This window comes from Nicotiana tabacum, chromosome 5 (assembly GCF_000715075.1).
Source record: "Nicotiana tabacum cultivar K326 chromosome 5, ASM71507v2, whole genome shotgun sequence".
Taxonomy (NCBI): Eukaryota; Viridiplantae; Streptophyta; class Magnoliopsida; order Solanales; family Solanaceae; genus Nicotiana; species Nicotiana tabacum.
Window position 1 is genome coordinate 64519077 of NC_134084.1, and position 21367 is coordinate 64540443.

Consider the following 21367-nt stretch of genomic DNA (forward strand, 5'->3'; position numbering starts at 1 on the left):
TTCTGGTTTTTTTGTCATTAGGACACAAGCAGCCATGTTGACCCGAAGCTCCTTAAACTGTGCCTTATTAATAGTAGGAAAAAAGTATAAGTACTCCCTCGATTCACTTTTACTTAGCATGCATACTAAAAATATATTTTTATTTTTACTTATTACTTTACGCATATCAAAAGAAGATAAATTTTTTTCTATTATACCCATAATATTTATTACTTATTTCAAATTATTTTCTCAAATCTAATAAAATATATATTAATTAATATGTGTATCATAATAAATTATGTACTTTATTTATTATTTTTTAAAAGACCTAATAATCAAAACGCATGGAGTAAAAGTGAAAGGAGAAAGTACCAAACATCGGCATATCTCAGAACATCCAAAACAATATGAAAATTAACAAAAAAGGTGGATCCAGCTGGAAAAGAAAAGTGTGTCGAGTCACTTGTGGCACTGAAAGAGCCACATGGATACAACATCGTACTACGTGAGATTTAAACATGTCACTCCCAAATGTTAAAAACTTGAAAAAAGAAAAAGAAACTAAAGATAGTGACCGGCATTATTAACCAATAGAAGATAGATTCATTTGGAATGCAATACTTTCCGTTTTAATTTACGTGGACTTATTTTCTTTTTGGTTCGTGCTAAAAAGAATGATTCTTTTCCTTATTTGGAAATAATTTACTTTTATGCAATGATTTATAGCCACACAAAATATATGTGCCTTATTTTACACCACAAATTCAAAAATTTTCTCTCTTTTCTTAAATTCTATGTCCAATCAAATGGGTTCATATAAATTGCCATTTTAGGGAAATAAAAATATCGAGGAAAATATTTTTTTCCCCTTACTTTTTTACTTTTTCTAGTTACTACTATTTTACTTCAACTGAAATAAAACACACAGGTCTCAGTGACCTGTCAGGACCTTTTTCCTCAACCAATCACCGCTAATATCCTTTATCCGCACGCCGCCATCACCGGGTCGTCGTTGGAATCTCCGTTTGTCGCCACGTGTTGTACCCTCATTTGAAAGGCCCTCTTTAAATTCACCCAGTTACCCACTTTAAATTCACCCAAATACCAGTGTCAAAAAATTAGTAGATGGATAATTTTCGAAAATTATCGAGCTACTTTATGAATTCGTGAAAGTGATGGAGATGGAGGTACAAATCTTATATATTTAGAGAGCGATCGATAATTTTCGAAAATTAGGGTTGGGGAGATTGAAGAAATTAAGTATGGGAAGGAAGAAAGTGGAAATAAAGCGAATCGAAGACAGGAGTAGTAGGCACGCGACTTTCTCGAAACGGAGAAACGGACTGATGAAGAAAGCCAAACAGCTCTCTATTCTCTGTGACGTTGATGTCGCCGTCATCGTCTTCTCTAGCCGTGGACGCCTCTTTGAATTCTCCAGTACTAACAGGTTCCTTCTTTTTCTTTTCCCAAACAAAGAAATTACTGTATTTTGTGTTGTATTTATCTGAATGAGTGCTAGATTTTTAGTATTATAATATTATTACTTTTGAGCCATAGATATTTTGCAATTGTTTAGAATATTTATCGCCTGACTGTAAGCACGCCAGCTAGCTATCTAAGCTGACACAGACACGTAATTTTAAATTGATTATTTTAAGCTTCCTTGAGGAGAAAAGCTGCGTTGATGCGACCGATGCTTAAGTAGGCTCTAAAATTGTATTTTAATTGGCCTCTGTGTGTGTGAATGGCTCTAATTACTTCATGGCTTCAGAACTCAGGATCTGAGTCTTCTTCTTTCGTGACTTCTTTGGCTTTTACCATTAAAAATTAACGTAGACAGAGAGTTTTAAGCATGTGATATATATGTCAATTGCAGTTTCTGCGAGTAACTGAAATCCCATTAACCTCGGGCGAAGTCGAACTTTTACTAGAAATTATGAACATGCATATAGTAGAGAACGTTTAATGATAGGAATTTGACAAATTAACGTACTAGTTGTATGTACAAAGGTTTCTTCATCCGTGGAAGATCCATTATTTTATGTGTTACAAAACCTGGGCACCTTAGGGCCTTTCCTATAATTGATTGACATTAAATAAAAATGTCAGTCTGCTATGTTATTAAAGTAAGAAACGAAGGGATAATATATTTCCTGGAGTATTTTTATTCATTGAGTTAAAAGATAGTTATTTGAGTACAATTTTTTTAGAAGAGTACTATGGTTAGAAAATTGGGAACATTAGCCTACGAGGACGCTCCAAATCTCCACTCCATTTCTTTCCATTATCCCCAAACTAAGAAAGCCTAATCTTTGAGACCTCTTTCTAATATTAGCTAGATAGCTACTTCTCATTATATATACAATACCGCCCAAATGAAATCCGCTGATCATTCTTATAATATTTGTTTAACAAGTAGAACTGGTGGAATTATATGCTTGAAAGATGGTTGTTCATACATTAATAAAATCTTGAAAGTGTGATCGTTAATTGAGAAGAAATTAACGAAATTTAAGTGATACTTTCCATATTGCCCAGACATTGAGGAGAGAATCGGAAGATGGACCTATATTGATTTTCTATTTGATTCCCTTATATCTTCCTTGGGAAGGTTGTTTTTAGCCCTAGCTTGATCGAGAGAGACGTAAGCTTGGTATTATGCCTTGGATTGTAACACATGTTGGGTATCAGGCAAATGAATGAATAGCTATTGATGTATGTAAAATATAAATTATGAATCATTTATATGGTTCCACATGAGAAACCTGTAAGAAAGCAACTTAGATTTTATTTAGTTAGTTTTTGCATGATTTCTTGAAGGGAATCATGTGGTGGTGTTCAGAATAAAAAAAAGTATCAAATAAAATGAATCTCTTAGTTAATTTTATCATAAAGTACTCATACATCTAACAATTGTACTCTATAGTTCTAAAGCATATAGCTCCATATATGGTATTGTTTTAGGTTCTTAGTAATTGACAATTTCTTTAGTTTTTTTTTTTGAAAACACTTTACATAGCTTTTCATCCACTTGACAACTATAAGTTCTTCAAAAGTAGGAAATGGATAGTTTAAAATTTCTTAGCACTTACCATATATTTGGCCCATCTTATTTCTATCTTGCATGTGAAAAAATTGTTTAGTGAGACAATGTGGTCATGTCAATAGCATACATAAAAAAGATTGATAGATAGTAACTCTCTACCTTTTTTAGCGGAACCTTGGTTCCACATTGAAATTTTAGTAGAAAAGCTGGATTCGGACATAAGTCTTTGCGTTTTTGCAGCCGAAAGACTAATAAAATATGGCAAGCCAAAAACATGAAATTGATCAAGTTGGTTAGACCTTTAAGATGCTCCTACTATAAGAGTATATGATTCCATTTCTACTATTGCAACTTCCATTGGGTTACGATGATAGTTACATTTATAACGGTTGTGACTGTGAAAGCCAAAATAGAAGTGAAAACATTTTATAGTAATTCAACGTTACTACATAATTTCTTAAAGGAAACCACGCTATGGTGGTTGACATAACATTTCAAGTAAATGCAATACGATTAAACCTCTTTCAAATATATTTAGTCAAAACTTGCTAGTATTTTAGTCGCACAATTTGCTCAAAGGGCGTCAGTGGTGTCAACTTTCTTGCAAATGTATTTAGTTAAGTTCCATTAGTATCTTTTTCAAATGCACCATTTTATGGAACTTTGCTGCTCGGGTGTATTGGGAAAATGCCCCTTGAAGATTTTGGTACATCATACTAAACAGTAAAAAGTTGGATTGATGCAAGGACTATGAATGATTGAATGATCTTGTATTCGCTCTCCTTCAACTGTTTTTTTGGATTTTACTAAGTAGTCTTGCTATCTTATATTTTGTGTCCTTTTGAAGGATTAGAGCATCAATACTCATTAATTTACTTTTTAGATTTCATTGTGAAGGTACAATTATGGACAAATATTAGAATATAATTAGTGACCTTAATTAAGGTAAAGAATTTTTTAGTTATATCCACTTGAAATAAGGACTTCAAAATGTATCATAACCTAAAATTATGGAATCATGGCCAAGAGGCCATAAGTGTAACATTAATATCTTATGGCATCTATTAATTATAAAGTTGTTTTAGCTATTACATGTGTGAGATATACATATTGACAACTCAATATGTGGATCACAAACTTAGTCATGTAACGGGATTCTCTTCTCCGGACGTTATGCAAACCATACATCTCTAAAATGCATATAATCATGTTCATAAAGCTGATTAAGAAATTATAGTAGATTAATGCGGACACAAGCTTACACAAAAAGGAATGATAATGCATTTTGGCCAACCATCAGTGAAATGTGCTAGTGAAGATCAACAAGGAAGCTCGTTGGTGTCAACTGTTGAACTTGTAAGCCGAAGATAATGGTGTAATTCTACTGAACCGCTTCTTAAAAAGACATTTGAAAAGAACGTAGTGAATGGCATAATCCTTTTAGCATGTGATATAATGTATCATAGTAATAATTCCTCGTACGTACTTAAATTGATTTCATACAGTTGGAGACATATCGAAGACGTGTGTGCTATCTATGCATTGATATTCAACCATTTGATGTGTCAATCATCTATTTGAAAGTCAAAATGTCATCACATGTACAGGACGAGGGAAAATACCACAAGTAAACGCAGAAAATGCTCGTATGTGACGTGCTAGTGAAAATATTATAAGAGTCGAGGATAATGCCTTCTCAATGTCTGTGCCAGTGTCGGTTCATTGAGAAAATAAAGAATGAGCAGCTCGAGTCGAGCAAGAAAGAGAGAGGTTGTTTCCATGAGGAGAGAGAGATTGACAACAATTAATAGATGAGGCGGCGGAGCCACCACCACATGATACTCCCAACAAGTTGCCTTGTTAGAGGTAGGTGACTTAGCTATAAAGAAAGGCTAGAGAGAGTAGAAAGTGCCTTATTCATGCCTGAGTCTCACGCATTGGTGGGGATTGATAGCCTCTAAAGGTTAAGTATAAAGGAGATGCTCACTGTGAATGAGGGTCACAATGAGTACATGCATGCCTTAGAGGCTAAGATGATCAGGGTGGATGCACCATGGCTTGGGATATCATTTCGTTAGAACAGTTCAGATTGCTGGCGACTCTGCTGGGGACCGAACCCAGAATCTCTGGTTTAAGGTTCAGAATTCGAGCTTAGATAAATTGTTATATTTGGCTTTATCTGATTTTGTTACATGTTTGGGCCTAATGTGCTAAATGTTTCTTTTTACCGCTTTGATATTATCTGAACTGTATATATAAACTGCTACGAAATCCCTGTCTTCTCTCTCCTGAGGAGTGCACGCTGGTCGTGACTTCTTTCTGTTAGTGTCCTATTCCAAATAGAACGAGGTTCGGACAAGTTGCAAAGCCGGATGATCTTTTGGTTACCGGTACGCAGCCCCCCCTCGGCTCGAGTTGTCCGCTGGTAAGCCAGGTCTAGAACAAAAAACCCAGGTTTTAAACCTAGTATAACAAGACCTCATGCCGGATCCCTAGTAGGAACGTTTGTCTGCATCACATGCATTTTGACTTTGGAGACTCAACACAGGGGTTGAGTCTGTTTAGGACAGGTGTACCAAAAATGAAAAAGACCATCCTGATGTATCTTACTTTCTACTTGTTCATTTATTTGCTTCGGATTTGCATGCTGACCGGCTTTTGAATAGAAGGAAAGAGTTTGGAAAAGAAAATAGCAGTGTGAGGGCTAAGGGAGGTAACTACCTGTTTTGAAAACTTACATCCCAAAATATACCGAAATTCTGCCGAAAATTTGAAAAGAAAAAAAAGAATGAGAATTTTTATTGTTTTCAAGAAAAAAAGTTGGTCTTTTGTTTTGTCAAAATTGCCCGAACTACGCCAGTTTGATTCTTACCGGATATAGGATACGTAGGCAACTCCCATCGGGTCCAACTGCCCTTTTTGCAAAATAGCCCAAAAAGAACAAAAATTTTATTTTTCATTTGAAAATAATTAAAGTAATGCCATTCTTGTAAAAAATAGCCGAATGTCCCCAAAAGGGCGCCGGAAGGTTGCTTTTGCAAGAACATCCACATTTGGTCATTTTCAAAGTTTTGGCTGGTTAGCCGACACAGCTGAAAAATCTTCGTTCTCGAAATGCTGAAAGGCCGTATTTGCAAAACCGGGTTTTTATTTTATTTTGAAACCACTACAATCAACCTCGACCCCACCAACAAACTTATCACCACAATCCACCCCAACACTACTATGCCCCACCAGAACCTCATTTTTCCGTCCACTATGCACAAGCATACAACCAGCCTCCTGCCCACACTCAATGGCGTGCTCCCGTCCTACAAAATACTTATCCACATCCACAAGCCTACCAAAACACTCACGGACCAAGTTTTCGGCCTAGTCAAGCATTCAAGGGTGAAAGGTTGCAGAAAAAGAAAACCTTTACTCCGTTAGGAGAATCATACACTAGTCTGTTCCACAGGCTAAAACAGCTAGATATGTGAAGGCCGATACAGTCCAAACTGCCAAATCCTCCTCCAAAGAATCTTGACTATACTGTCAGCTGTGAGTATTGTTCTGGTACTCGGGGTCATGATACAGAAAAGTGCGATACAGGAGCTTATTGATACCAATAGGATTGAAGTTCAAGCTCCCGAGGCACCCAATATTAACAGGAATCCAATGCCAGCCCACCAGGAGGCAAATATGATCGAAATAGTGCATGCAGAGGGAGAGCCCAAGAAGCCATCACAGACCGTCATGATGATTCGGTCTAGTGGAGTCAAGACAGATGAACAATCAGCAGGTGAGAAGTTGGTGCTCAAGCCGAGCAAAAAGTGTGTTGAGCCATATGTGGCAGTTGAGAAGGGGTCTTTAAGCAAAGTTGCAACGAAACAGGAAGGGGTGAAGGTGATTGTACCAGGAGCGGCCAACAAACCCGTCATAATCGTGGAAGGTGCCCGCGCAGATCGGGTTATTATCAAGACGGTAACCCAGTTACCAATAATCGACAGCAAGGCTATTCCATGGAATTACGAACGGGTAACAGTGATGTACAAAGGGAAGGAAGTCAAAGAAGAAATCTGTGAAGTACAGGGTTTGACTCGCTCGGGAAGGTGTTTTACTACCGAGGAGTTAAGAAGAGCTAAAGATAATCCAGCGCTAGTAAAGAAAGCCGTTACTGAAGAAGAAGCAGAAGAATTCTTGAGGAAGATGAAGCTACAAGACTACTCTATTGTGGAACAATTAAGAAAGACGCCTGCTCAAATTTTCCTATTGTCATTATTGATCCATTCGGATGAGCACCGTCAAACTTTAATGAAGATCTTGAATGAGGCGCACGTTCCCGATAAGATCTCCGTGAATCACTTGGAAAAAATTGCCAACAAAATCTTCGAAGCAAACAGAGTCACGTTTTTCGATGACGAATTGCCTGTAAAAGGTACTGAGCACAACAGAGCTCTTTACCTCACAGTAAAATGTGAGAACTCTGTGGTGACCCGTGTATTGGTTGACAACGGGTCAAGCGCAAACATCTGTCCTCTCTCCACTCTAAGTAAGTTGAAAATAGAAGATGAGAGGATCCATAAGAACAGTATTTGCGTGCGGGGATTTGACGGCGGAGGTAAAGATTCAGTTGGGGACATAGTGCTGGAGCTGACGATAGGGCCAGTTGAGTTCACAATGGAGTTTCAGGTGCTGGATATAGCTGTGCTAAACGATGTCAAATATAGTCGTATGACTCATTTCCATAAGAAAAGATTAAGTCTTGGTCAGAATCGATATAAGTCGACAAAAGCCAACTCCGGGTCCACATGGTCAATCTTCAATACAAATGTCAAATTTTGGTTACTTATATCCTCTCGAGTTCAAATATATTATTAAATTTTCAATTCGAGTCCAAATTGGTTTCGAATTCAAAAAAGTACTTCATTTTCTGTAAGTTAAAATCCCTATTTTTACCTTTTGATTTCATGATTTAGGTGTTAAAATTCATATATACTCATAATACATCATTAAGATTAAGTGTGGATTACTTACCCTCAAGATGCAGATGAAAATCACTAGTTTGAGTTCCCAGAAATCCAAAATAGTAAAATGAGCTCAAAATTTAAAAACAAGACATTGAATACCCTTGAAGCCGAAATGCAAATCGCAATAGTTACTAACCCTCATTGCGTAGCGTAGTAGGCAGTTACCCTGTGCAAACCATGATGGGGAGCCATGCGATTGTAGAGGCCAAATGGCCTGGCTCCAGGTTTATGCAAATGCGAGCTAGACCATGAGACCGCAATCCCAATGGCTTGTTCTTCGCAATAACGACCCATGGTGCATCTGATCGCGATGCAAAAAAAATTGCACCAACAAATATTAGCTTTTCCAACTTGCTTTTGAATGCATCGCAATACCTCTGAGGCCCTCGAGTCTTAATTCGTGCATGCGGAAACGTCCTAAAATACTATACAGACCTAGATCTCGAAATGCAAAACGAAGCTCAGTTTTACAAATTGAGGACCTATATCAACTTTTTGAACTTTAAAGTTTCAATTAGCATGCAAGTATACTAAAATGATCCCGAGCCTTTTCGGGACCCGAATCACCAATACCCGCAAGTCTCAAATTACCATACCTACAGGAAGTCCTATATTAAGGAACGGAGTGCTAACGCTCAGAATGGCCAATTGGGTTTGTACAAGTAAGCCACAATATTCCAACCTCTTCAAGACACTTCCGCATCTGAGTATCATACTTTTCTAATCTTATTATATTGCATGCATGTTATGCGTTTAAGATTTTGTGCCTTACCTGCTAAAAAATATGTAAGCTGGTAGATTTGAACCATTGTAGTTGCATGCATGTTTGTGTTTAAGATTTTGTGCCTTACCTGCTAAAAAATATGCATGTTGGTAGATTTGAACACTGACCTCTTATATAGTAAGGGTAAACTAAACCAAATAGTAGTTTCTAGTGTTGTCCATTGTAGTTTTTCTCCCTATTTGTTTCTTTCATCTTCCACTGCTAGAAATTCACCATTTTTTCCACGGACGTTCCAATTAGAATTTCTTTGGAAATTGGAAAATTCCATACTTGTCAGGAACATTTCGATGTATACCCCATGAAAATCCATCTCCAGATTAATTTCCGACGGAGTTCATAAATTAAACTCGATAAGATATGGTGAAGAATTAACTACATTTCTAATGGAATCCATCGGAAAACTAAATTAATATAAGTTCTATTTATTTTTGGAAAAGGGTCATATTTGCCTACTATGGAAAAGAAGCTACATTCACCGCCAATTTCAGTTTCTTAGTATAACTACCCTTACTTTTGGATCACCCTCCCTCCCCTCCCCGGGGGGTTAAATGGCTTGGTCCCAGGTTAAAAAGACTGGCTGTCATAAAAATGGAACGTGCAATTTCTAAGTAGTATGGACGCGACCCACACTAATAAATTACCCTTTTTTTTAAAAAAAGAAAAAGAAAATTGAACACATTCCACCACTTATTTATGTTCTTTACTCCATCTTCATCACCTTCCTCCCTCCTCTATAACACCAGCAACAAGCTTATACCAACATGAACCACCACATGTTTTCCAACATTTACCTTCCAAGCAAACTCCATTTACGATACTTTCTTTTTCTCTAAATAATCACTACAAACTTTCAATTACTTCTTTTCTTTTTCTTTCTCATTCCCTTTATTTCTTCTCTCTGCCAAAATCCCATTACTTATTTCCAAAAATTAGAGACAACTGTTACGTTGGTGATGAAGTTTGATGGGTGACCACCTAATCTAATCCTTCCTGTATGGGCCTCTTACAGAAAAAAAAAATGAGCTCAAATATATGTAAAAAAAGGAAAAAATGAAGTGTTGTATGGAAGGTAGAAAATAGTGATAATTTATGGTGGTGGTAGTATGTAAATTTTTGTTATGGATTTTCATAAAGTTGGGTATTCTCTTTTGGAATTGTAGGGAAGAAGACGAGGATGGAAAAAAGAAATAACATAAATTAATGAGAAAAGAAAAAGATCAAGAAAAAAAATCAAGTTTAATTTTCTTTTTCTTTTTTTTTGGAATGGGTGAGTTATTAGAATGGGTTGAGTGAGTTTTAATTAAAACGGGGCTAATCAGGGATAGCCATGTATCTTTTTACGACGGGACCAAGCCAGTTAAAACGGTAAGGGTAGTTATACTAAGAAACTGAAATATAGGGTAAATGTAGCTTATCCAATTAGGTCTAGCCATGTGTCTTTTAATTTGTGATATATTTATTTTTACACTTGTAATTGAGTACATCGGAGAATAAGCTACTAAATTAAACCCTAAAAACAATTGAAAACATATAATACAATAACCTCAGATCGAACAAAAATACGTCACGATCCAAAATCTCAACCACGCGACCGTGATGACGCCTAACATTTGCTTGCTAGGCAAGCCAACATTAGCTAAACGATTAATCACTGTAACAATTTTAAAAGCAGATTATTACGAAGATAAAGCTGTAAAACTTGGAAATACATAATAAAATTCATACATGCTAGAAATTGGTGTTACGAGTGCATGAGCTGCTAAAAATACTACAAACGGGGTCTGAAATAAAAATACTGTCACAACCCAAAAATCAATAGTCATGATAGCACCTAAATTGACCCGCTAGGTAAGCCAACTAATAGTCAGCACAATCCAAATGAAATTTACAGGAAACAGTGAAGAATTATCTGAACATTTACGTATTAACCCAAGGACTTCTAAGACTAGGAATTGACAAAGTTGATACAAACAATACACGATCTGTTTGAAAATTACATAAATAGATTAGCAAAATCTAAAACTACCAAGGACAAGTGATAGCTTATTCCGGAATGCACGAACATCTTCAGAGTCAGCTCCTGACATCACTAGCAGCTCTGCTCCAAAATTTGCACGCAAGGTGCAGAAGTGTAGTATGAGTACAACCGACCACATGTATCCGGTAAGTATCTTGTCTAACCTCGTCAAAGTAGTGACATGACTTGGAAAATTAAAGATACTCACTGATAAAACCTGCATGGAAAACTAGCAATAGAACTATACTACGATATAACAGGAAAGAGTACATAAAACGAATACGCAAAGCAATAACTGAGTACTAGCAAAGATCACAATTTAACATTTTTCCATTACCTTGGCCAATCTTTCCTTAAGAGTAAAAACAAATAAACCACGATAGTCACTCCATAACTTTCATAGGGCGAGGAATGTACTCAGATCTCAAGTCAAGTGCACAGCAACACCCTTCGTGCATTTATCTCATCCTCACCAAATATGCGTATAGCAGTACCAACCAAATGGCAGAAATGCTGATAACAGTAATGAAAAAGTAGGAAATATGCAAGTAACAATAATGAACGGGGATATAATAAAAAGAGAACACATGAAAACACATGATCTTTACAAGTTAACAGGTAGAGGCATGAATGACTAACATGGTGGAAGGTTTATACTACAGTGCAATAAAATAGATACGATATGGATGTAATTGTAACAGTAGAAAGCAGGCATGGTATTTGCAAGTTAAACAAGTAGAAGTCATGGGAAACACAATAACAATTGAAATAAAGAACAAAGACAAGACAATTACGACAAGTCACATAAGATCTATAAGTACGACATTAATAGCTCAAGGTAAAGGCATGAACGTATACACGGGGAACAAATATCACAACATAATGCATGTCCCTCATCCTCGCTTGCACGGAAACACCCATCGTGCCATGAACTCGTGATAATATAAAAGCATGATAATATAAAGGAAATGACACAGCATCACCTTTCGTGCTTTTACTCTCAACTGATATGACACGTCATCACCATTCGTGCTTTGCACTCGCATAGCATGGCATGACATGAACCTTCGTGCTTTTACTCTCAAATGATATGGCACGGTATTACCCTTCGTGCTTTACACTCAATTAACATGGCACAGCATAATCCTTCATGCTTTACACTCTTCCTTACCAAACATATGTATATCAATGACAAACAAGGTAGGAAGATAAATAACATCAAAGAGAGTGTTTAAATGAATATTCCATATGAACCCCAGCCAACAATAGTTCGACAAACCCTCAAGAACCTTATTATTCAAGTACTTCATCAAATCTCAATAATGATGTACAACACAACTATAGAATCTAATATCTCAAGAATATCGGCCGTAGCAATGTATTAATGATTAAGCATAATGATGACCAATTTAGACCCATCAATGTTTTCTTAGAATTCCGTTATGTTTTAATCAAGTTATAATAAGCTAAATCTTGGTTTCTAACATTTAATCCTATATTCTTAGCATATATGAGTCAAGTAAGACATGAAGTAAGAAGGTCACGTAATTCTACAAGGCGCAATTCATAACGTAATCTATCCCTGAGCATGATTAACCCTAGCACACGCATATATGCTCGTCACCTCACGTAATTCTACAAGGCGCAATTCATAACGTAATCTATCCTTGATCATGATTAACCCTGGCACATGCATATATGCTCGTCACCTCATATATGTATCACCCCTGCATGTAGCAATTAATGTCAAATAGTAGAAAAATTCACTCGACAAAGTTAGGCAAGTCACTTACCTCAATTCGGCTAACTCAATATTCAATTTAGCTTTTTCCTTTACAAATTCACCTCCGCGCGGCTCAATCTAGCCAAAGACGACTTAAATACATATGACGAAACGAACCTACCCGAGGCTTCATGAATCGGACACCAAAATGCATGAAGATTGAAATAAACTTCAAAAACTTCTAGAATCGCAACCAAGCGTCCGAACCCATATCAAATCAACTCCAAATAGAGCCAAATTTTGCTGGCAAGTTCCATATGACGAAACGAACCTACCTGAGGCTTCAAATCACACATAACCTTGAAACGATGAATCACACCTAAGTCAAAATCAATTAACTATTAAACTTCAACTTCTACGGCCGATGCCGAAACCTATCAAATCACGTCCAATTGACCTTAAATTTTGCGCACAAGTCACATTTAACATTACGAACCTACTCCAACTTCCGAAATCGGAATCCGACCCCGATATCAAAATGTCCACTCCTGGTCAAACATCCCGAAAATTCAACTTTTGCCATTTTAAACCTAATTCAACTACATACCTCCAAATCACAATCCGAACCTGCTCGTAAGTTCAAAATCATCCAGCGGAGCTAATGAAACCGACCAAACTCCATTCCGATGTCAAATGCTAAAAAGCTATGTTGCGCGGACTCTCCAAAATGTAGCCGCACCCGTGTAGGATTCTTAAAAAATGCACTACTATTGGAGGATCAGACACGTATCCTGCCACATTTTCGAAGAGTCCGAGCAACATAGCTAAAAAGTCAAACTTGGTTGGCTTTTCCAACTTAAAGCTTCAATTTTGAAGTTCATTCTTCTAAATCGATTCCGAATAACTTGAAAACCACAACCGACGATTCACACAAGTCATAATACATCACGCGGAGATACTCATGCCCTCAAACTACGGAGCGAAGTGCAAATGCTCAAAACGACCAGTTGGGTCGTTACAAATACACTTGTCCAAAACGAAATAAAACAGATAGGAAAGAGACTTCAGGGTCTGCAAACGCGGTGTACCTCTACCTCAAGTCTCCTGGAAGTGATAGTCCGAGCTATCTCCGCTATGCACAGCTAGGACCAACACCGACATCTGCACATGAAGTGCAGAAATGTAGTATGAGTGCAACCAACCTCATGTACTCCGTAAGTACTGGGTCTAACCTCGACGAACTACTAACGAGGCTATGACGGAGCACTCACTATATACATGTATGAGTATAAGTAGAAAATAATGACGGAATAGAGAAACAACAATTAACATGGAAATTGGAATAAGGACACCAGTGGGCCCCAAAATATCATCAATACTTAACTTCACAACACAATGCGATAACAAAACCAATAGCTAAGAATAACCATAATATTTCTCCGTTGTGGCGCGCAACCGATGCACACCTATATTACAATACCGTTTCGGCGTGCAACCCGATCCCAAATATACATATTATAATACTGCGACCATCAACAGCGTATCTCACAACATAACGCAAAAAAGGAAGTAAGTGAATAATGCCTCTAAGACAATCCATAATACATAGTAAAGTGAAATAGGAGCAAGTAAGACTAATAAACGAGTAAAAACATGAGACAAATACAAGCATCTATCTGATAACATGTAAAAATATAGAGCAAGTAAAGTCGGATAATAAATAAAGACATGAAAACATGGAAGCATAAAATAAGTAGAGGCATGTAACAAGTGAAGGCATGTATTGAACAAGTAGTGACATGTAGCAATTAAAACATCTAACAAGTAGTAACATAGAATAAATGAAGGCATGATGCAATTGAGGACAAGCAATTAAGTAGCCAACTCCGCATGCTCAATCCATGACAACGCATATACACTTATCACCTTGCATATACATTGTCCCCACACATAAATTAAGTAGCAAATAGACTAATCATGTCTTAATTCCTTCAAGTCAAGGTTAACTATGACACTAACCTCTTTTCGGAATCAAATCAACAATCAACCACGATGACTTTTTCCTTTAGACCAAGCCTCATAACTAACCAAATCTAGCCAAATATCATTTTAACAATCCAAAACAAGCTTTAGAAACTACCCTCGAATGAAAACGGTTCAATTTTTGACTAATGAAAAAGGTTACATTTTTAACTAAATTAAAAAAGTCGACAAAAAGTCAACTCAGGCTCACGTGGTTGAAATCCGAAATTCGGACCAAATCCTGATTACCTATTAACCCCCGAGCCCGAATATGTGATTAGTGTTAAAATCCGACATCAATTCGAGTTTAAATTTCAATTTTACAAAGCTCCTAATTTCTTCCTTGAAATTAATAGATTTGATGAACATGGAAAAGTAACGGGAATCGATGAAAAACAAATTAAAGTTTCTTAGCACTATATTTGGGAAGAAAATGCTCTCATGAAATCGCCTTAAATGGAGTCTAGGGTTGAAAAATGAGCTAAGTTTCGAGTTTCCTAATTTTTACCCAGCTGTAAATGTCGCATTTGCACAATTGCAGCCATTGCAAAAGTGAATCACTGATCTCAAATACGATTAGTGTCCCAGCCATGCAATCATCGCAAATACGACATTCCCTTCACATTGACGAAGGCCGTTCAGCTCGCAAATGCGGAAAATCCTTTACAAAAGCGAAGCTATCACCCAGCCTGCCTGTATCGCAAATCCTTCTCAAAAGCGCAGACGCCCCCAGTCTCCACTTCGCATTTGCGAGCCTGACATCACAAATGTGAGACTTGCAACTTCACATCGGTAGAATTCCAACTGGAGTTCATTTCCACCCAAAACATTTAAAACTTCGCTCAAGTGTAATAGTATCATACAAACTCAGCTCGCCAACTCAAATCATAAAAACAACCTCAAAATCAAGAGCCAGTCATCAAAACTCAATATTTTCAACTTAAAAGCTCAGTTTTTGCCAATTTTCACATAACGCATCGAAACACCCTCGTGTCACCCGAGACCGCAACCAAACATCCGCTAAAGTCCAAAAACATAATACAAACCTATCGGAATTATCAAAACACCGTTCCAAGGTTGCTTATCAAGAACGTTGACCGTGGTCAACTTAAGCCTCATTTTAAGTTAAAAATCACGTTTTCTTTAAAATTTCACATAATAGCTTTCCAAAAGAGACACGGGCCATACACGCAAGTCATTAATCATGAAATAAAGCTACGGGAGGTATCAAAACATATAAAAAGGAGCTAGTACTCAAAGTGACATATCAGATCGTCACAAAAATATAACTTTCTTGACAATAAAAATATACACAATTAGTATTGTAAAAATACCTCAACAAAATTAAAACATCTAAATTTTCTTATCTTAAAGTTGGAAAAAATATACACTAAAAATGCTTTAAAAATCGAAAAATAGTTAAATAGTAAAAATTGCCTCTACAAAGGAGCAGGAGGAGGCAAAAGAGAATATGTAAAGGAGAGAAAAATGAGGAAGAAGGATTTTTTACCTATTTATGCCCTTGATTGTTCGATAACTTCATTCATCAAGTATGTTGGTAAATTCTGTGTCTGTGCTTAGATCTTGCCGCCAATTTTTAAAAATCGATGAAATCTTTTTATGGTGTGCGTACACACTATCATCCCCAGACTCCACTTGTGGCATTACCCTGGGTATGTTGTTGATAAAAAAATTTGATAGATTCAACCGGAATATATTTATATTACTTTGTCCCCGAGTAAAAGAGTGTCCAAGTTTTCTAATCGTATGATTTTTAATATTTAGAGAACTCTTCTTAATTTTCAAGGTTTCAAAGTCTTAAGTTGTGAGTAAGTAGAAAGCTTAAGCTTTCAAATTACGAATCGAAGATATCCGTCAAGGCGATGGCCATCACCTGCTTTGCGAGCTGGTGGCCACATAACTATCCTTCTCAGGGGCGGAGCTATCCTTTCGGTTGCGGGTTCGGTCGAACCCATTAACTTTGGTTCAAATCCTGTATTTGTCTTAATAATCCATTGAATTATACACAAATTTTTAATGTAGAATCCAGTAGCTTAAAAAGATTAGAATTCCGAACCAGATTCATATCCTAGCGCTGCCTTTAATCCTTCACCTTGGGCATTGAAGGAACCAATCCATGATTTGACATTCGTGAAATGTTTGAAATGTTCCTTATATGTACAGTAGAGCCAAGATTCTTTGTACTGACGTACGCCAATCGTAAAAGATATTTCCACCTATTTTTGTATGGTTATTTTGCATGCACTTTCACTAGATGCTAGTATATGAGATCTATAAAAAGAAATGAGGTATAGTAATTTTGTTATAACTCAATACGATATTTTGTATATTTTCATTCTCAATTTTGCTAATGCTTTTTATGGCCTTCTATTTTTACCGTGTTAATATTTGTTCATGGATGAGAATTTCGAAATAGTTTTTGAGGTTTTTTTTGATTTTGTTGTTTTACCGTGTTAGAATATCCAAAAAATGAATTTGAACAGCTTTTAAAGCCTCATTAATGGGTAACATTCTCCTACTATATACATACATTTTAAGTAATAAACTTAGGAGTGCAAGAAAAGGTTTCCAAGGAAGATAAAGGACCCAAGACTCTATTTTGTTCTTACATCATAAAGATTTTAGTTGTGATTCCTTCATTAGGATGATTTAGACTATAGCAAAAAATATTAACCTTATTGCTCTCTCAAAAATTTCTAACATTTGGTATCAGAGCTTGTGTGTTGAGAGACAACCAAACTTGGAGAAAAGATGACAAACACTAATGGAACACCATTCCAAGTTCCTATGCTCACAAAAGAGAACTATGGGAATTGGTGTATTCGAATGAAGGCCTTGCTTGGTGCTTATGATGTTTGGGAACCGGTAGAGTCTGGTGTTGATGACGCAGAAGATGTCGCATCCACAAATAAGAAAGATCAAAAGGCACTCACTCTCATCCATCAAGGTTTGGATGACAAGATGTTCAAGAAGGTTGCAAATGCGACAACCTCCAAGAAAGCATGGGACATTCTTCAAACTTCCTTTAAAGGTTTGGACAAAGTAAAAAAGGTTCGTCTCTAGACCTTAAGACGAGAGTTTGAATCATTGCATAATGAAAGAAAATGAATCTGTTTCAGATTACATTTCAAGAGTTTTGGCTATTGTCAATCAAATGAAAAGATATGGCGAAGAGTTGAAGGATGATAGGGTCGTTGCAAAAATACTACGATCCCTAGATTCAAAATTTGATTATATTGTTGTTGCTGTTGAAGAGTCCAAAGACTTGGACACCATGACCATAAATGAACTTTCGAGTTCTTTGCAAGCCCGTGAAGAAAAATTGAAGAAACCGAAAGAAGAATCGGTTGAAAAGGCATTGCAAGCAAAACTTTCCTTCAAGGAGAAAGATGAAAGGCGTGGTTCACAGCAAAGAGGTCGTGGAAATGGAAGAGGTAGTGGTAGAGGAGGAAAAGGTGGTAAGTCAACCACCAAATAGAGACAATAAAAGCCAAGACTATAGTCAAAGAAGAGGTCGTGGAAGAGGCAAAGATGGAGACAAAATCAAGGAAAGTATGACAAATCGAATGTTGAATGTTATACTGGGAATGTAAAGATAATTCGGAGGAGAAAAACAACTTTGTGAAGAGCAAAAATGAAGATGAAGATGCCACTCTACTTCTTGCATGCAAAGGAGAAGAAAGTGATGAAAAGAACAAATGGTACCTTGACTCCGGTGCAAGTAGTCATATTTGTGGAAAGAAAAATTTATTTGTGGAGCTTAAGGAGCTAAATGGTGGCCCAATCACTTTTGGAGACTCTTCACGAGTTCAAATCAAAGGAAAAGGTACGATTTTAATTCACTTAAAAGATGGAAGTCATCAATTAATCTCCAATGTTTTGTATGTGCCGGAGATGAAAAGTAATATTTTAAGTTTGGGACAACTTTTGGAGAAAAATTATGACATTCATTTGAAAGACAAAAAGTTTGTATATGAGAGATGAAAAGGGAAGATTGTGAGCCAAAGTACCTATGGCTAATAATAAAATGTTCATCTTATATCTTCAAAATAATGTTTAAGATTCATCTTGGCTTTGGCATATGAGATTTGGCCACTTGAATTTTGATAGCCTAAGGTTGATGAAGAAGGAAAGCATGGTGAATGGATTGCCAACAATTGATCATCCCAACCAACTTGTGAAGGATGTCTCTTTGGAAAGCAAGCAAGAAAAAGCTTTCCTAAAGAGTCTTTAACAAGAGCAAGATGCCCTATCGAGTTAATTCACATGGATGTGTGCGGACCTATCAAGCCATCTTCACTTGGTAAAAGTAATTATTCTTTGTTTGTCCTATTTTATTAGTATGTTTTGAGGGGTCATGTTTTATTACTTGACTATATGCTTAAGATCTCTCATTGTGTATTAAATTTCTTTTGATTTCAGATTATTTGATTGACTATTTTTCACTTTGTAATTCTGGATACTCTGCTCTCCTCCCCTTTTGTACATTAATGCATGCACATGAATTGTTACTTTATAAGAAACCTAAGAATGGTTTGGAAGCTACTCAATCATGAACAGTGTGGATGCTATGGTTAGCTTCCTATGTTAATTTTCCAAATGCTAGACTTCGAATGTATTTAAGACATGCAAACCATGTAAATTCGAATTCGAATCTGAACTACAAATGTATCAAGCCACCTATAGAAGGATGCAGGAACTTGAGTCATTTACTTGTAATTGTTTAAAGTGCTCTTTCACTATTTTATATTTTTTGACTTCATTTTTTGCCCCGTAAAATAATTTGTTTATTGATGTAAACAAGGCACCACCTATTGTATGAGTGGTTCTCTTTAAATAAAAACTTAAACAAGTGTACGGATGCTACAGGTTTCTACTTATCTCAGAATATGTTACCTAAAATTTGCACAAAAAGATAGATGGTTCTTTAATATTTCGCAACGAACTTTCTTATGAAAAAAATATTTCCCAACAAATTTTAAATAGTTGTAGAAGCTCTTATATTTCTTATTTTACCAAATAGTTTACATGAGTATTAGAAGCTAAGTTGCTCTGACATGGCAGTTTAAGTGCCGCATCCGTGTCGACACGACGCTAATATGGTGTGGGTGTGGGATCCATACCGGATTTGGTCAAACAATTTTGGGTACTTTGACCACGGCAGACAAAAAAATTCGAGATGAGATACAATTTGATTCTCGAAATCGAAATCAAAATCAAAACTAGGGTATACCTTATCTAGGAAATCAATCTTATACTTATCTACAACTTGAGAATAAAAAATAAATCCACACTTTACAAGATATTTGCAAGTATTCCACAAAATTTCTCATAATTTAGAGATACTTCTATTTTTTTTTTATTTTTATTATTTTTAATCGGATCCCCGCACCCGTATCCATACTAGGATCCATATCCCCGAATCTTAGAATTTACATCTCGATTGATCTAACCTCTAGATCTGCACCCGTGTCGGATACCTGCACTCGTGTCCGAGCAACTTAGATTAGAAGCTCCTATTGTTTTTCACAACTCTTGGCTGGATAATTAATCTTTTAACTATTCTTGTCGTAGCGGATTCCAAATATGCTTCAGAGCCTGGTGGATAGAATTTGAAGTTGTGAGTAGAAAATTGTTTAACATTGCAGTTGCCAAGAAAATGTGGAAGTTGATATTGGAGGAGTCACAATTTCCCAGGAAAAGAAAAGAAAAGTTTAAGAATTTAGAAACACACACTACACCCAAGGGTGTGGTTTAGTGGTCAATAAAGTGAAAAAAGAACCATGAGGTCTCAAGGAGAGAAAGATATAACCTTATTTCTTCTTGTTTATCTTAGCCGTTAGAAGAGCAGGTTAACCAGTCGAAGTGCCCACAAGATAACACGGTCACCACCGAAATAAGAATTTGGAAACACAATTCTAAACCACAAATTCAAAAAGCTTGAATTTGAAAAAGAATTGCAAGTTCTGGTTAAAATATCCGAATAGATATCATCTTAAAAATAATGACTAGCGATTCACATTAAAAAATTCCATAAAACAAATGCCATCTAAGTTCAAGTTATCTACCATTTCTCGAGATTTAGTTACATTGTTATTTTTGTAGTTTGTTAACTTTTTTACAAGAATAAATGCATGTGGATTCCATTCGCGTAAAACATATAGTTAGGGAGCCTAATTTTGGTTACAAGGATGTTAAAAGGGTAATTGTTGGAATTTTAGGTGCATTTTCCATTTTTTTAAAATATGTTATTTGTATGTAGTTGATTGTTCCTTACTTTTCAAATTGGTATATCATGTAAAGTTTGTTAGATAAGAGTAGGCTATTTCGAAGGAATTTGTGTATTTTCTTATGATAACCACTCATCAAGTATATGGAAAGCAAGAAATGCGGTAATCATACTCGTTGTGAGGTATCTACCACTTTCAACTTATCTAGTCTTTTGAAAACAAGGAATGATGTATTCCTACTCATTGTGAGAGGCATCTTCCTCTTTATAATTGAAGAGTTTGATATCTTTGTTCAGTCTCAATGATTCAATCTTGTCCCAGCGATAGTAATATATCTAGGAAAAGCAAATCATTTACTAGGTTTTTTAGAGAGAATGATGATTGTTCTTGATACAACACTAGAGTTGTGCAATATGTACTTTCTCCTTGTTGTTTATGTAAACATATTTGACCAAGCACAGAATTTAAGTAAGATAGACTTTTGAAACTTGTTTTATTAAATATGCAACAACATTTTGTGGTTGCAAGCCTCT

At 36.2% G+C, this 21367-nt stretch overlaps 1 protein-coding gene across 1 annotated transcript in view; it reads left to right on the forward strand.

Annotated features, from left to right (window-relative positions):
- The first annotated feature begins 899 nt into the window (after window positions 1–899).
- LOC107824723 (agamous-like MADS-box protein AGL27) overlaps window positions 900–21367 on the forward strand; it is a 28216-nt gene continuing 7748 nt past the window's right edge. Inside the window, exon 1 of the mRNA XM_075253607.1 lies at window positions 900–1429. Coding sequence (XP_075109708.1) covers window positions 1245–1429 — 185 coding nt within the window. The 5' untranslated portion in view covers window positions 900–1244. The remainder of the gene's footprint in view (window positions 1430–21367) is intronic.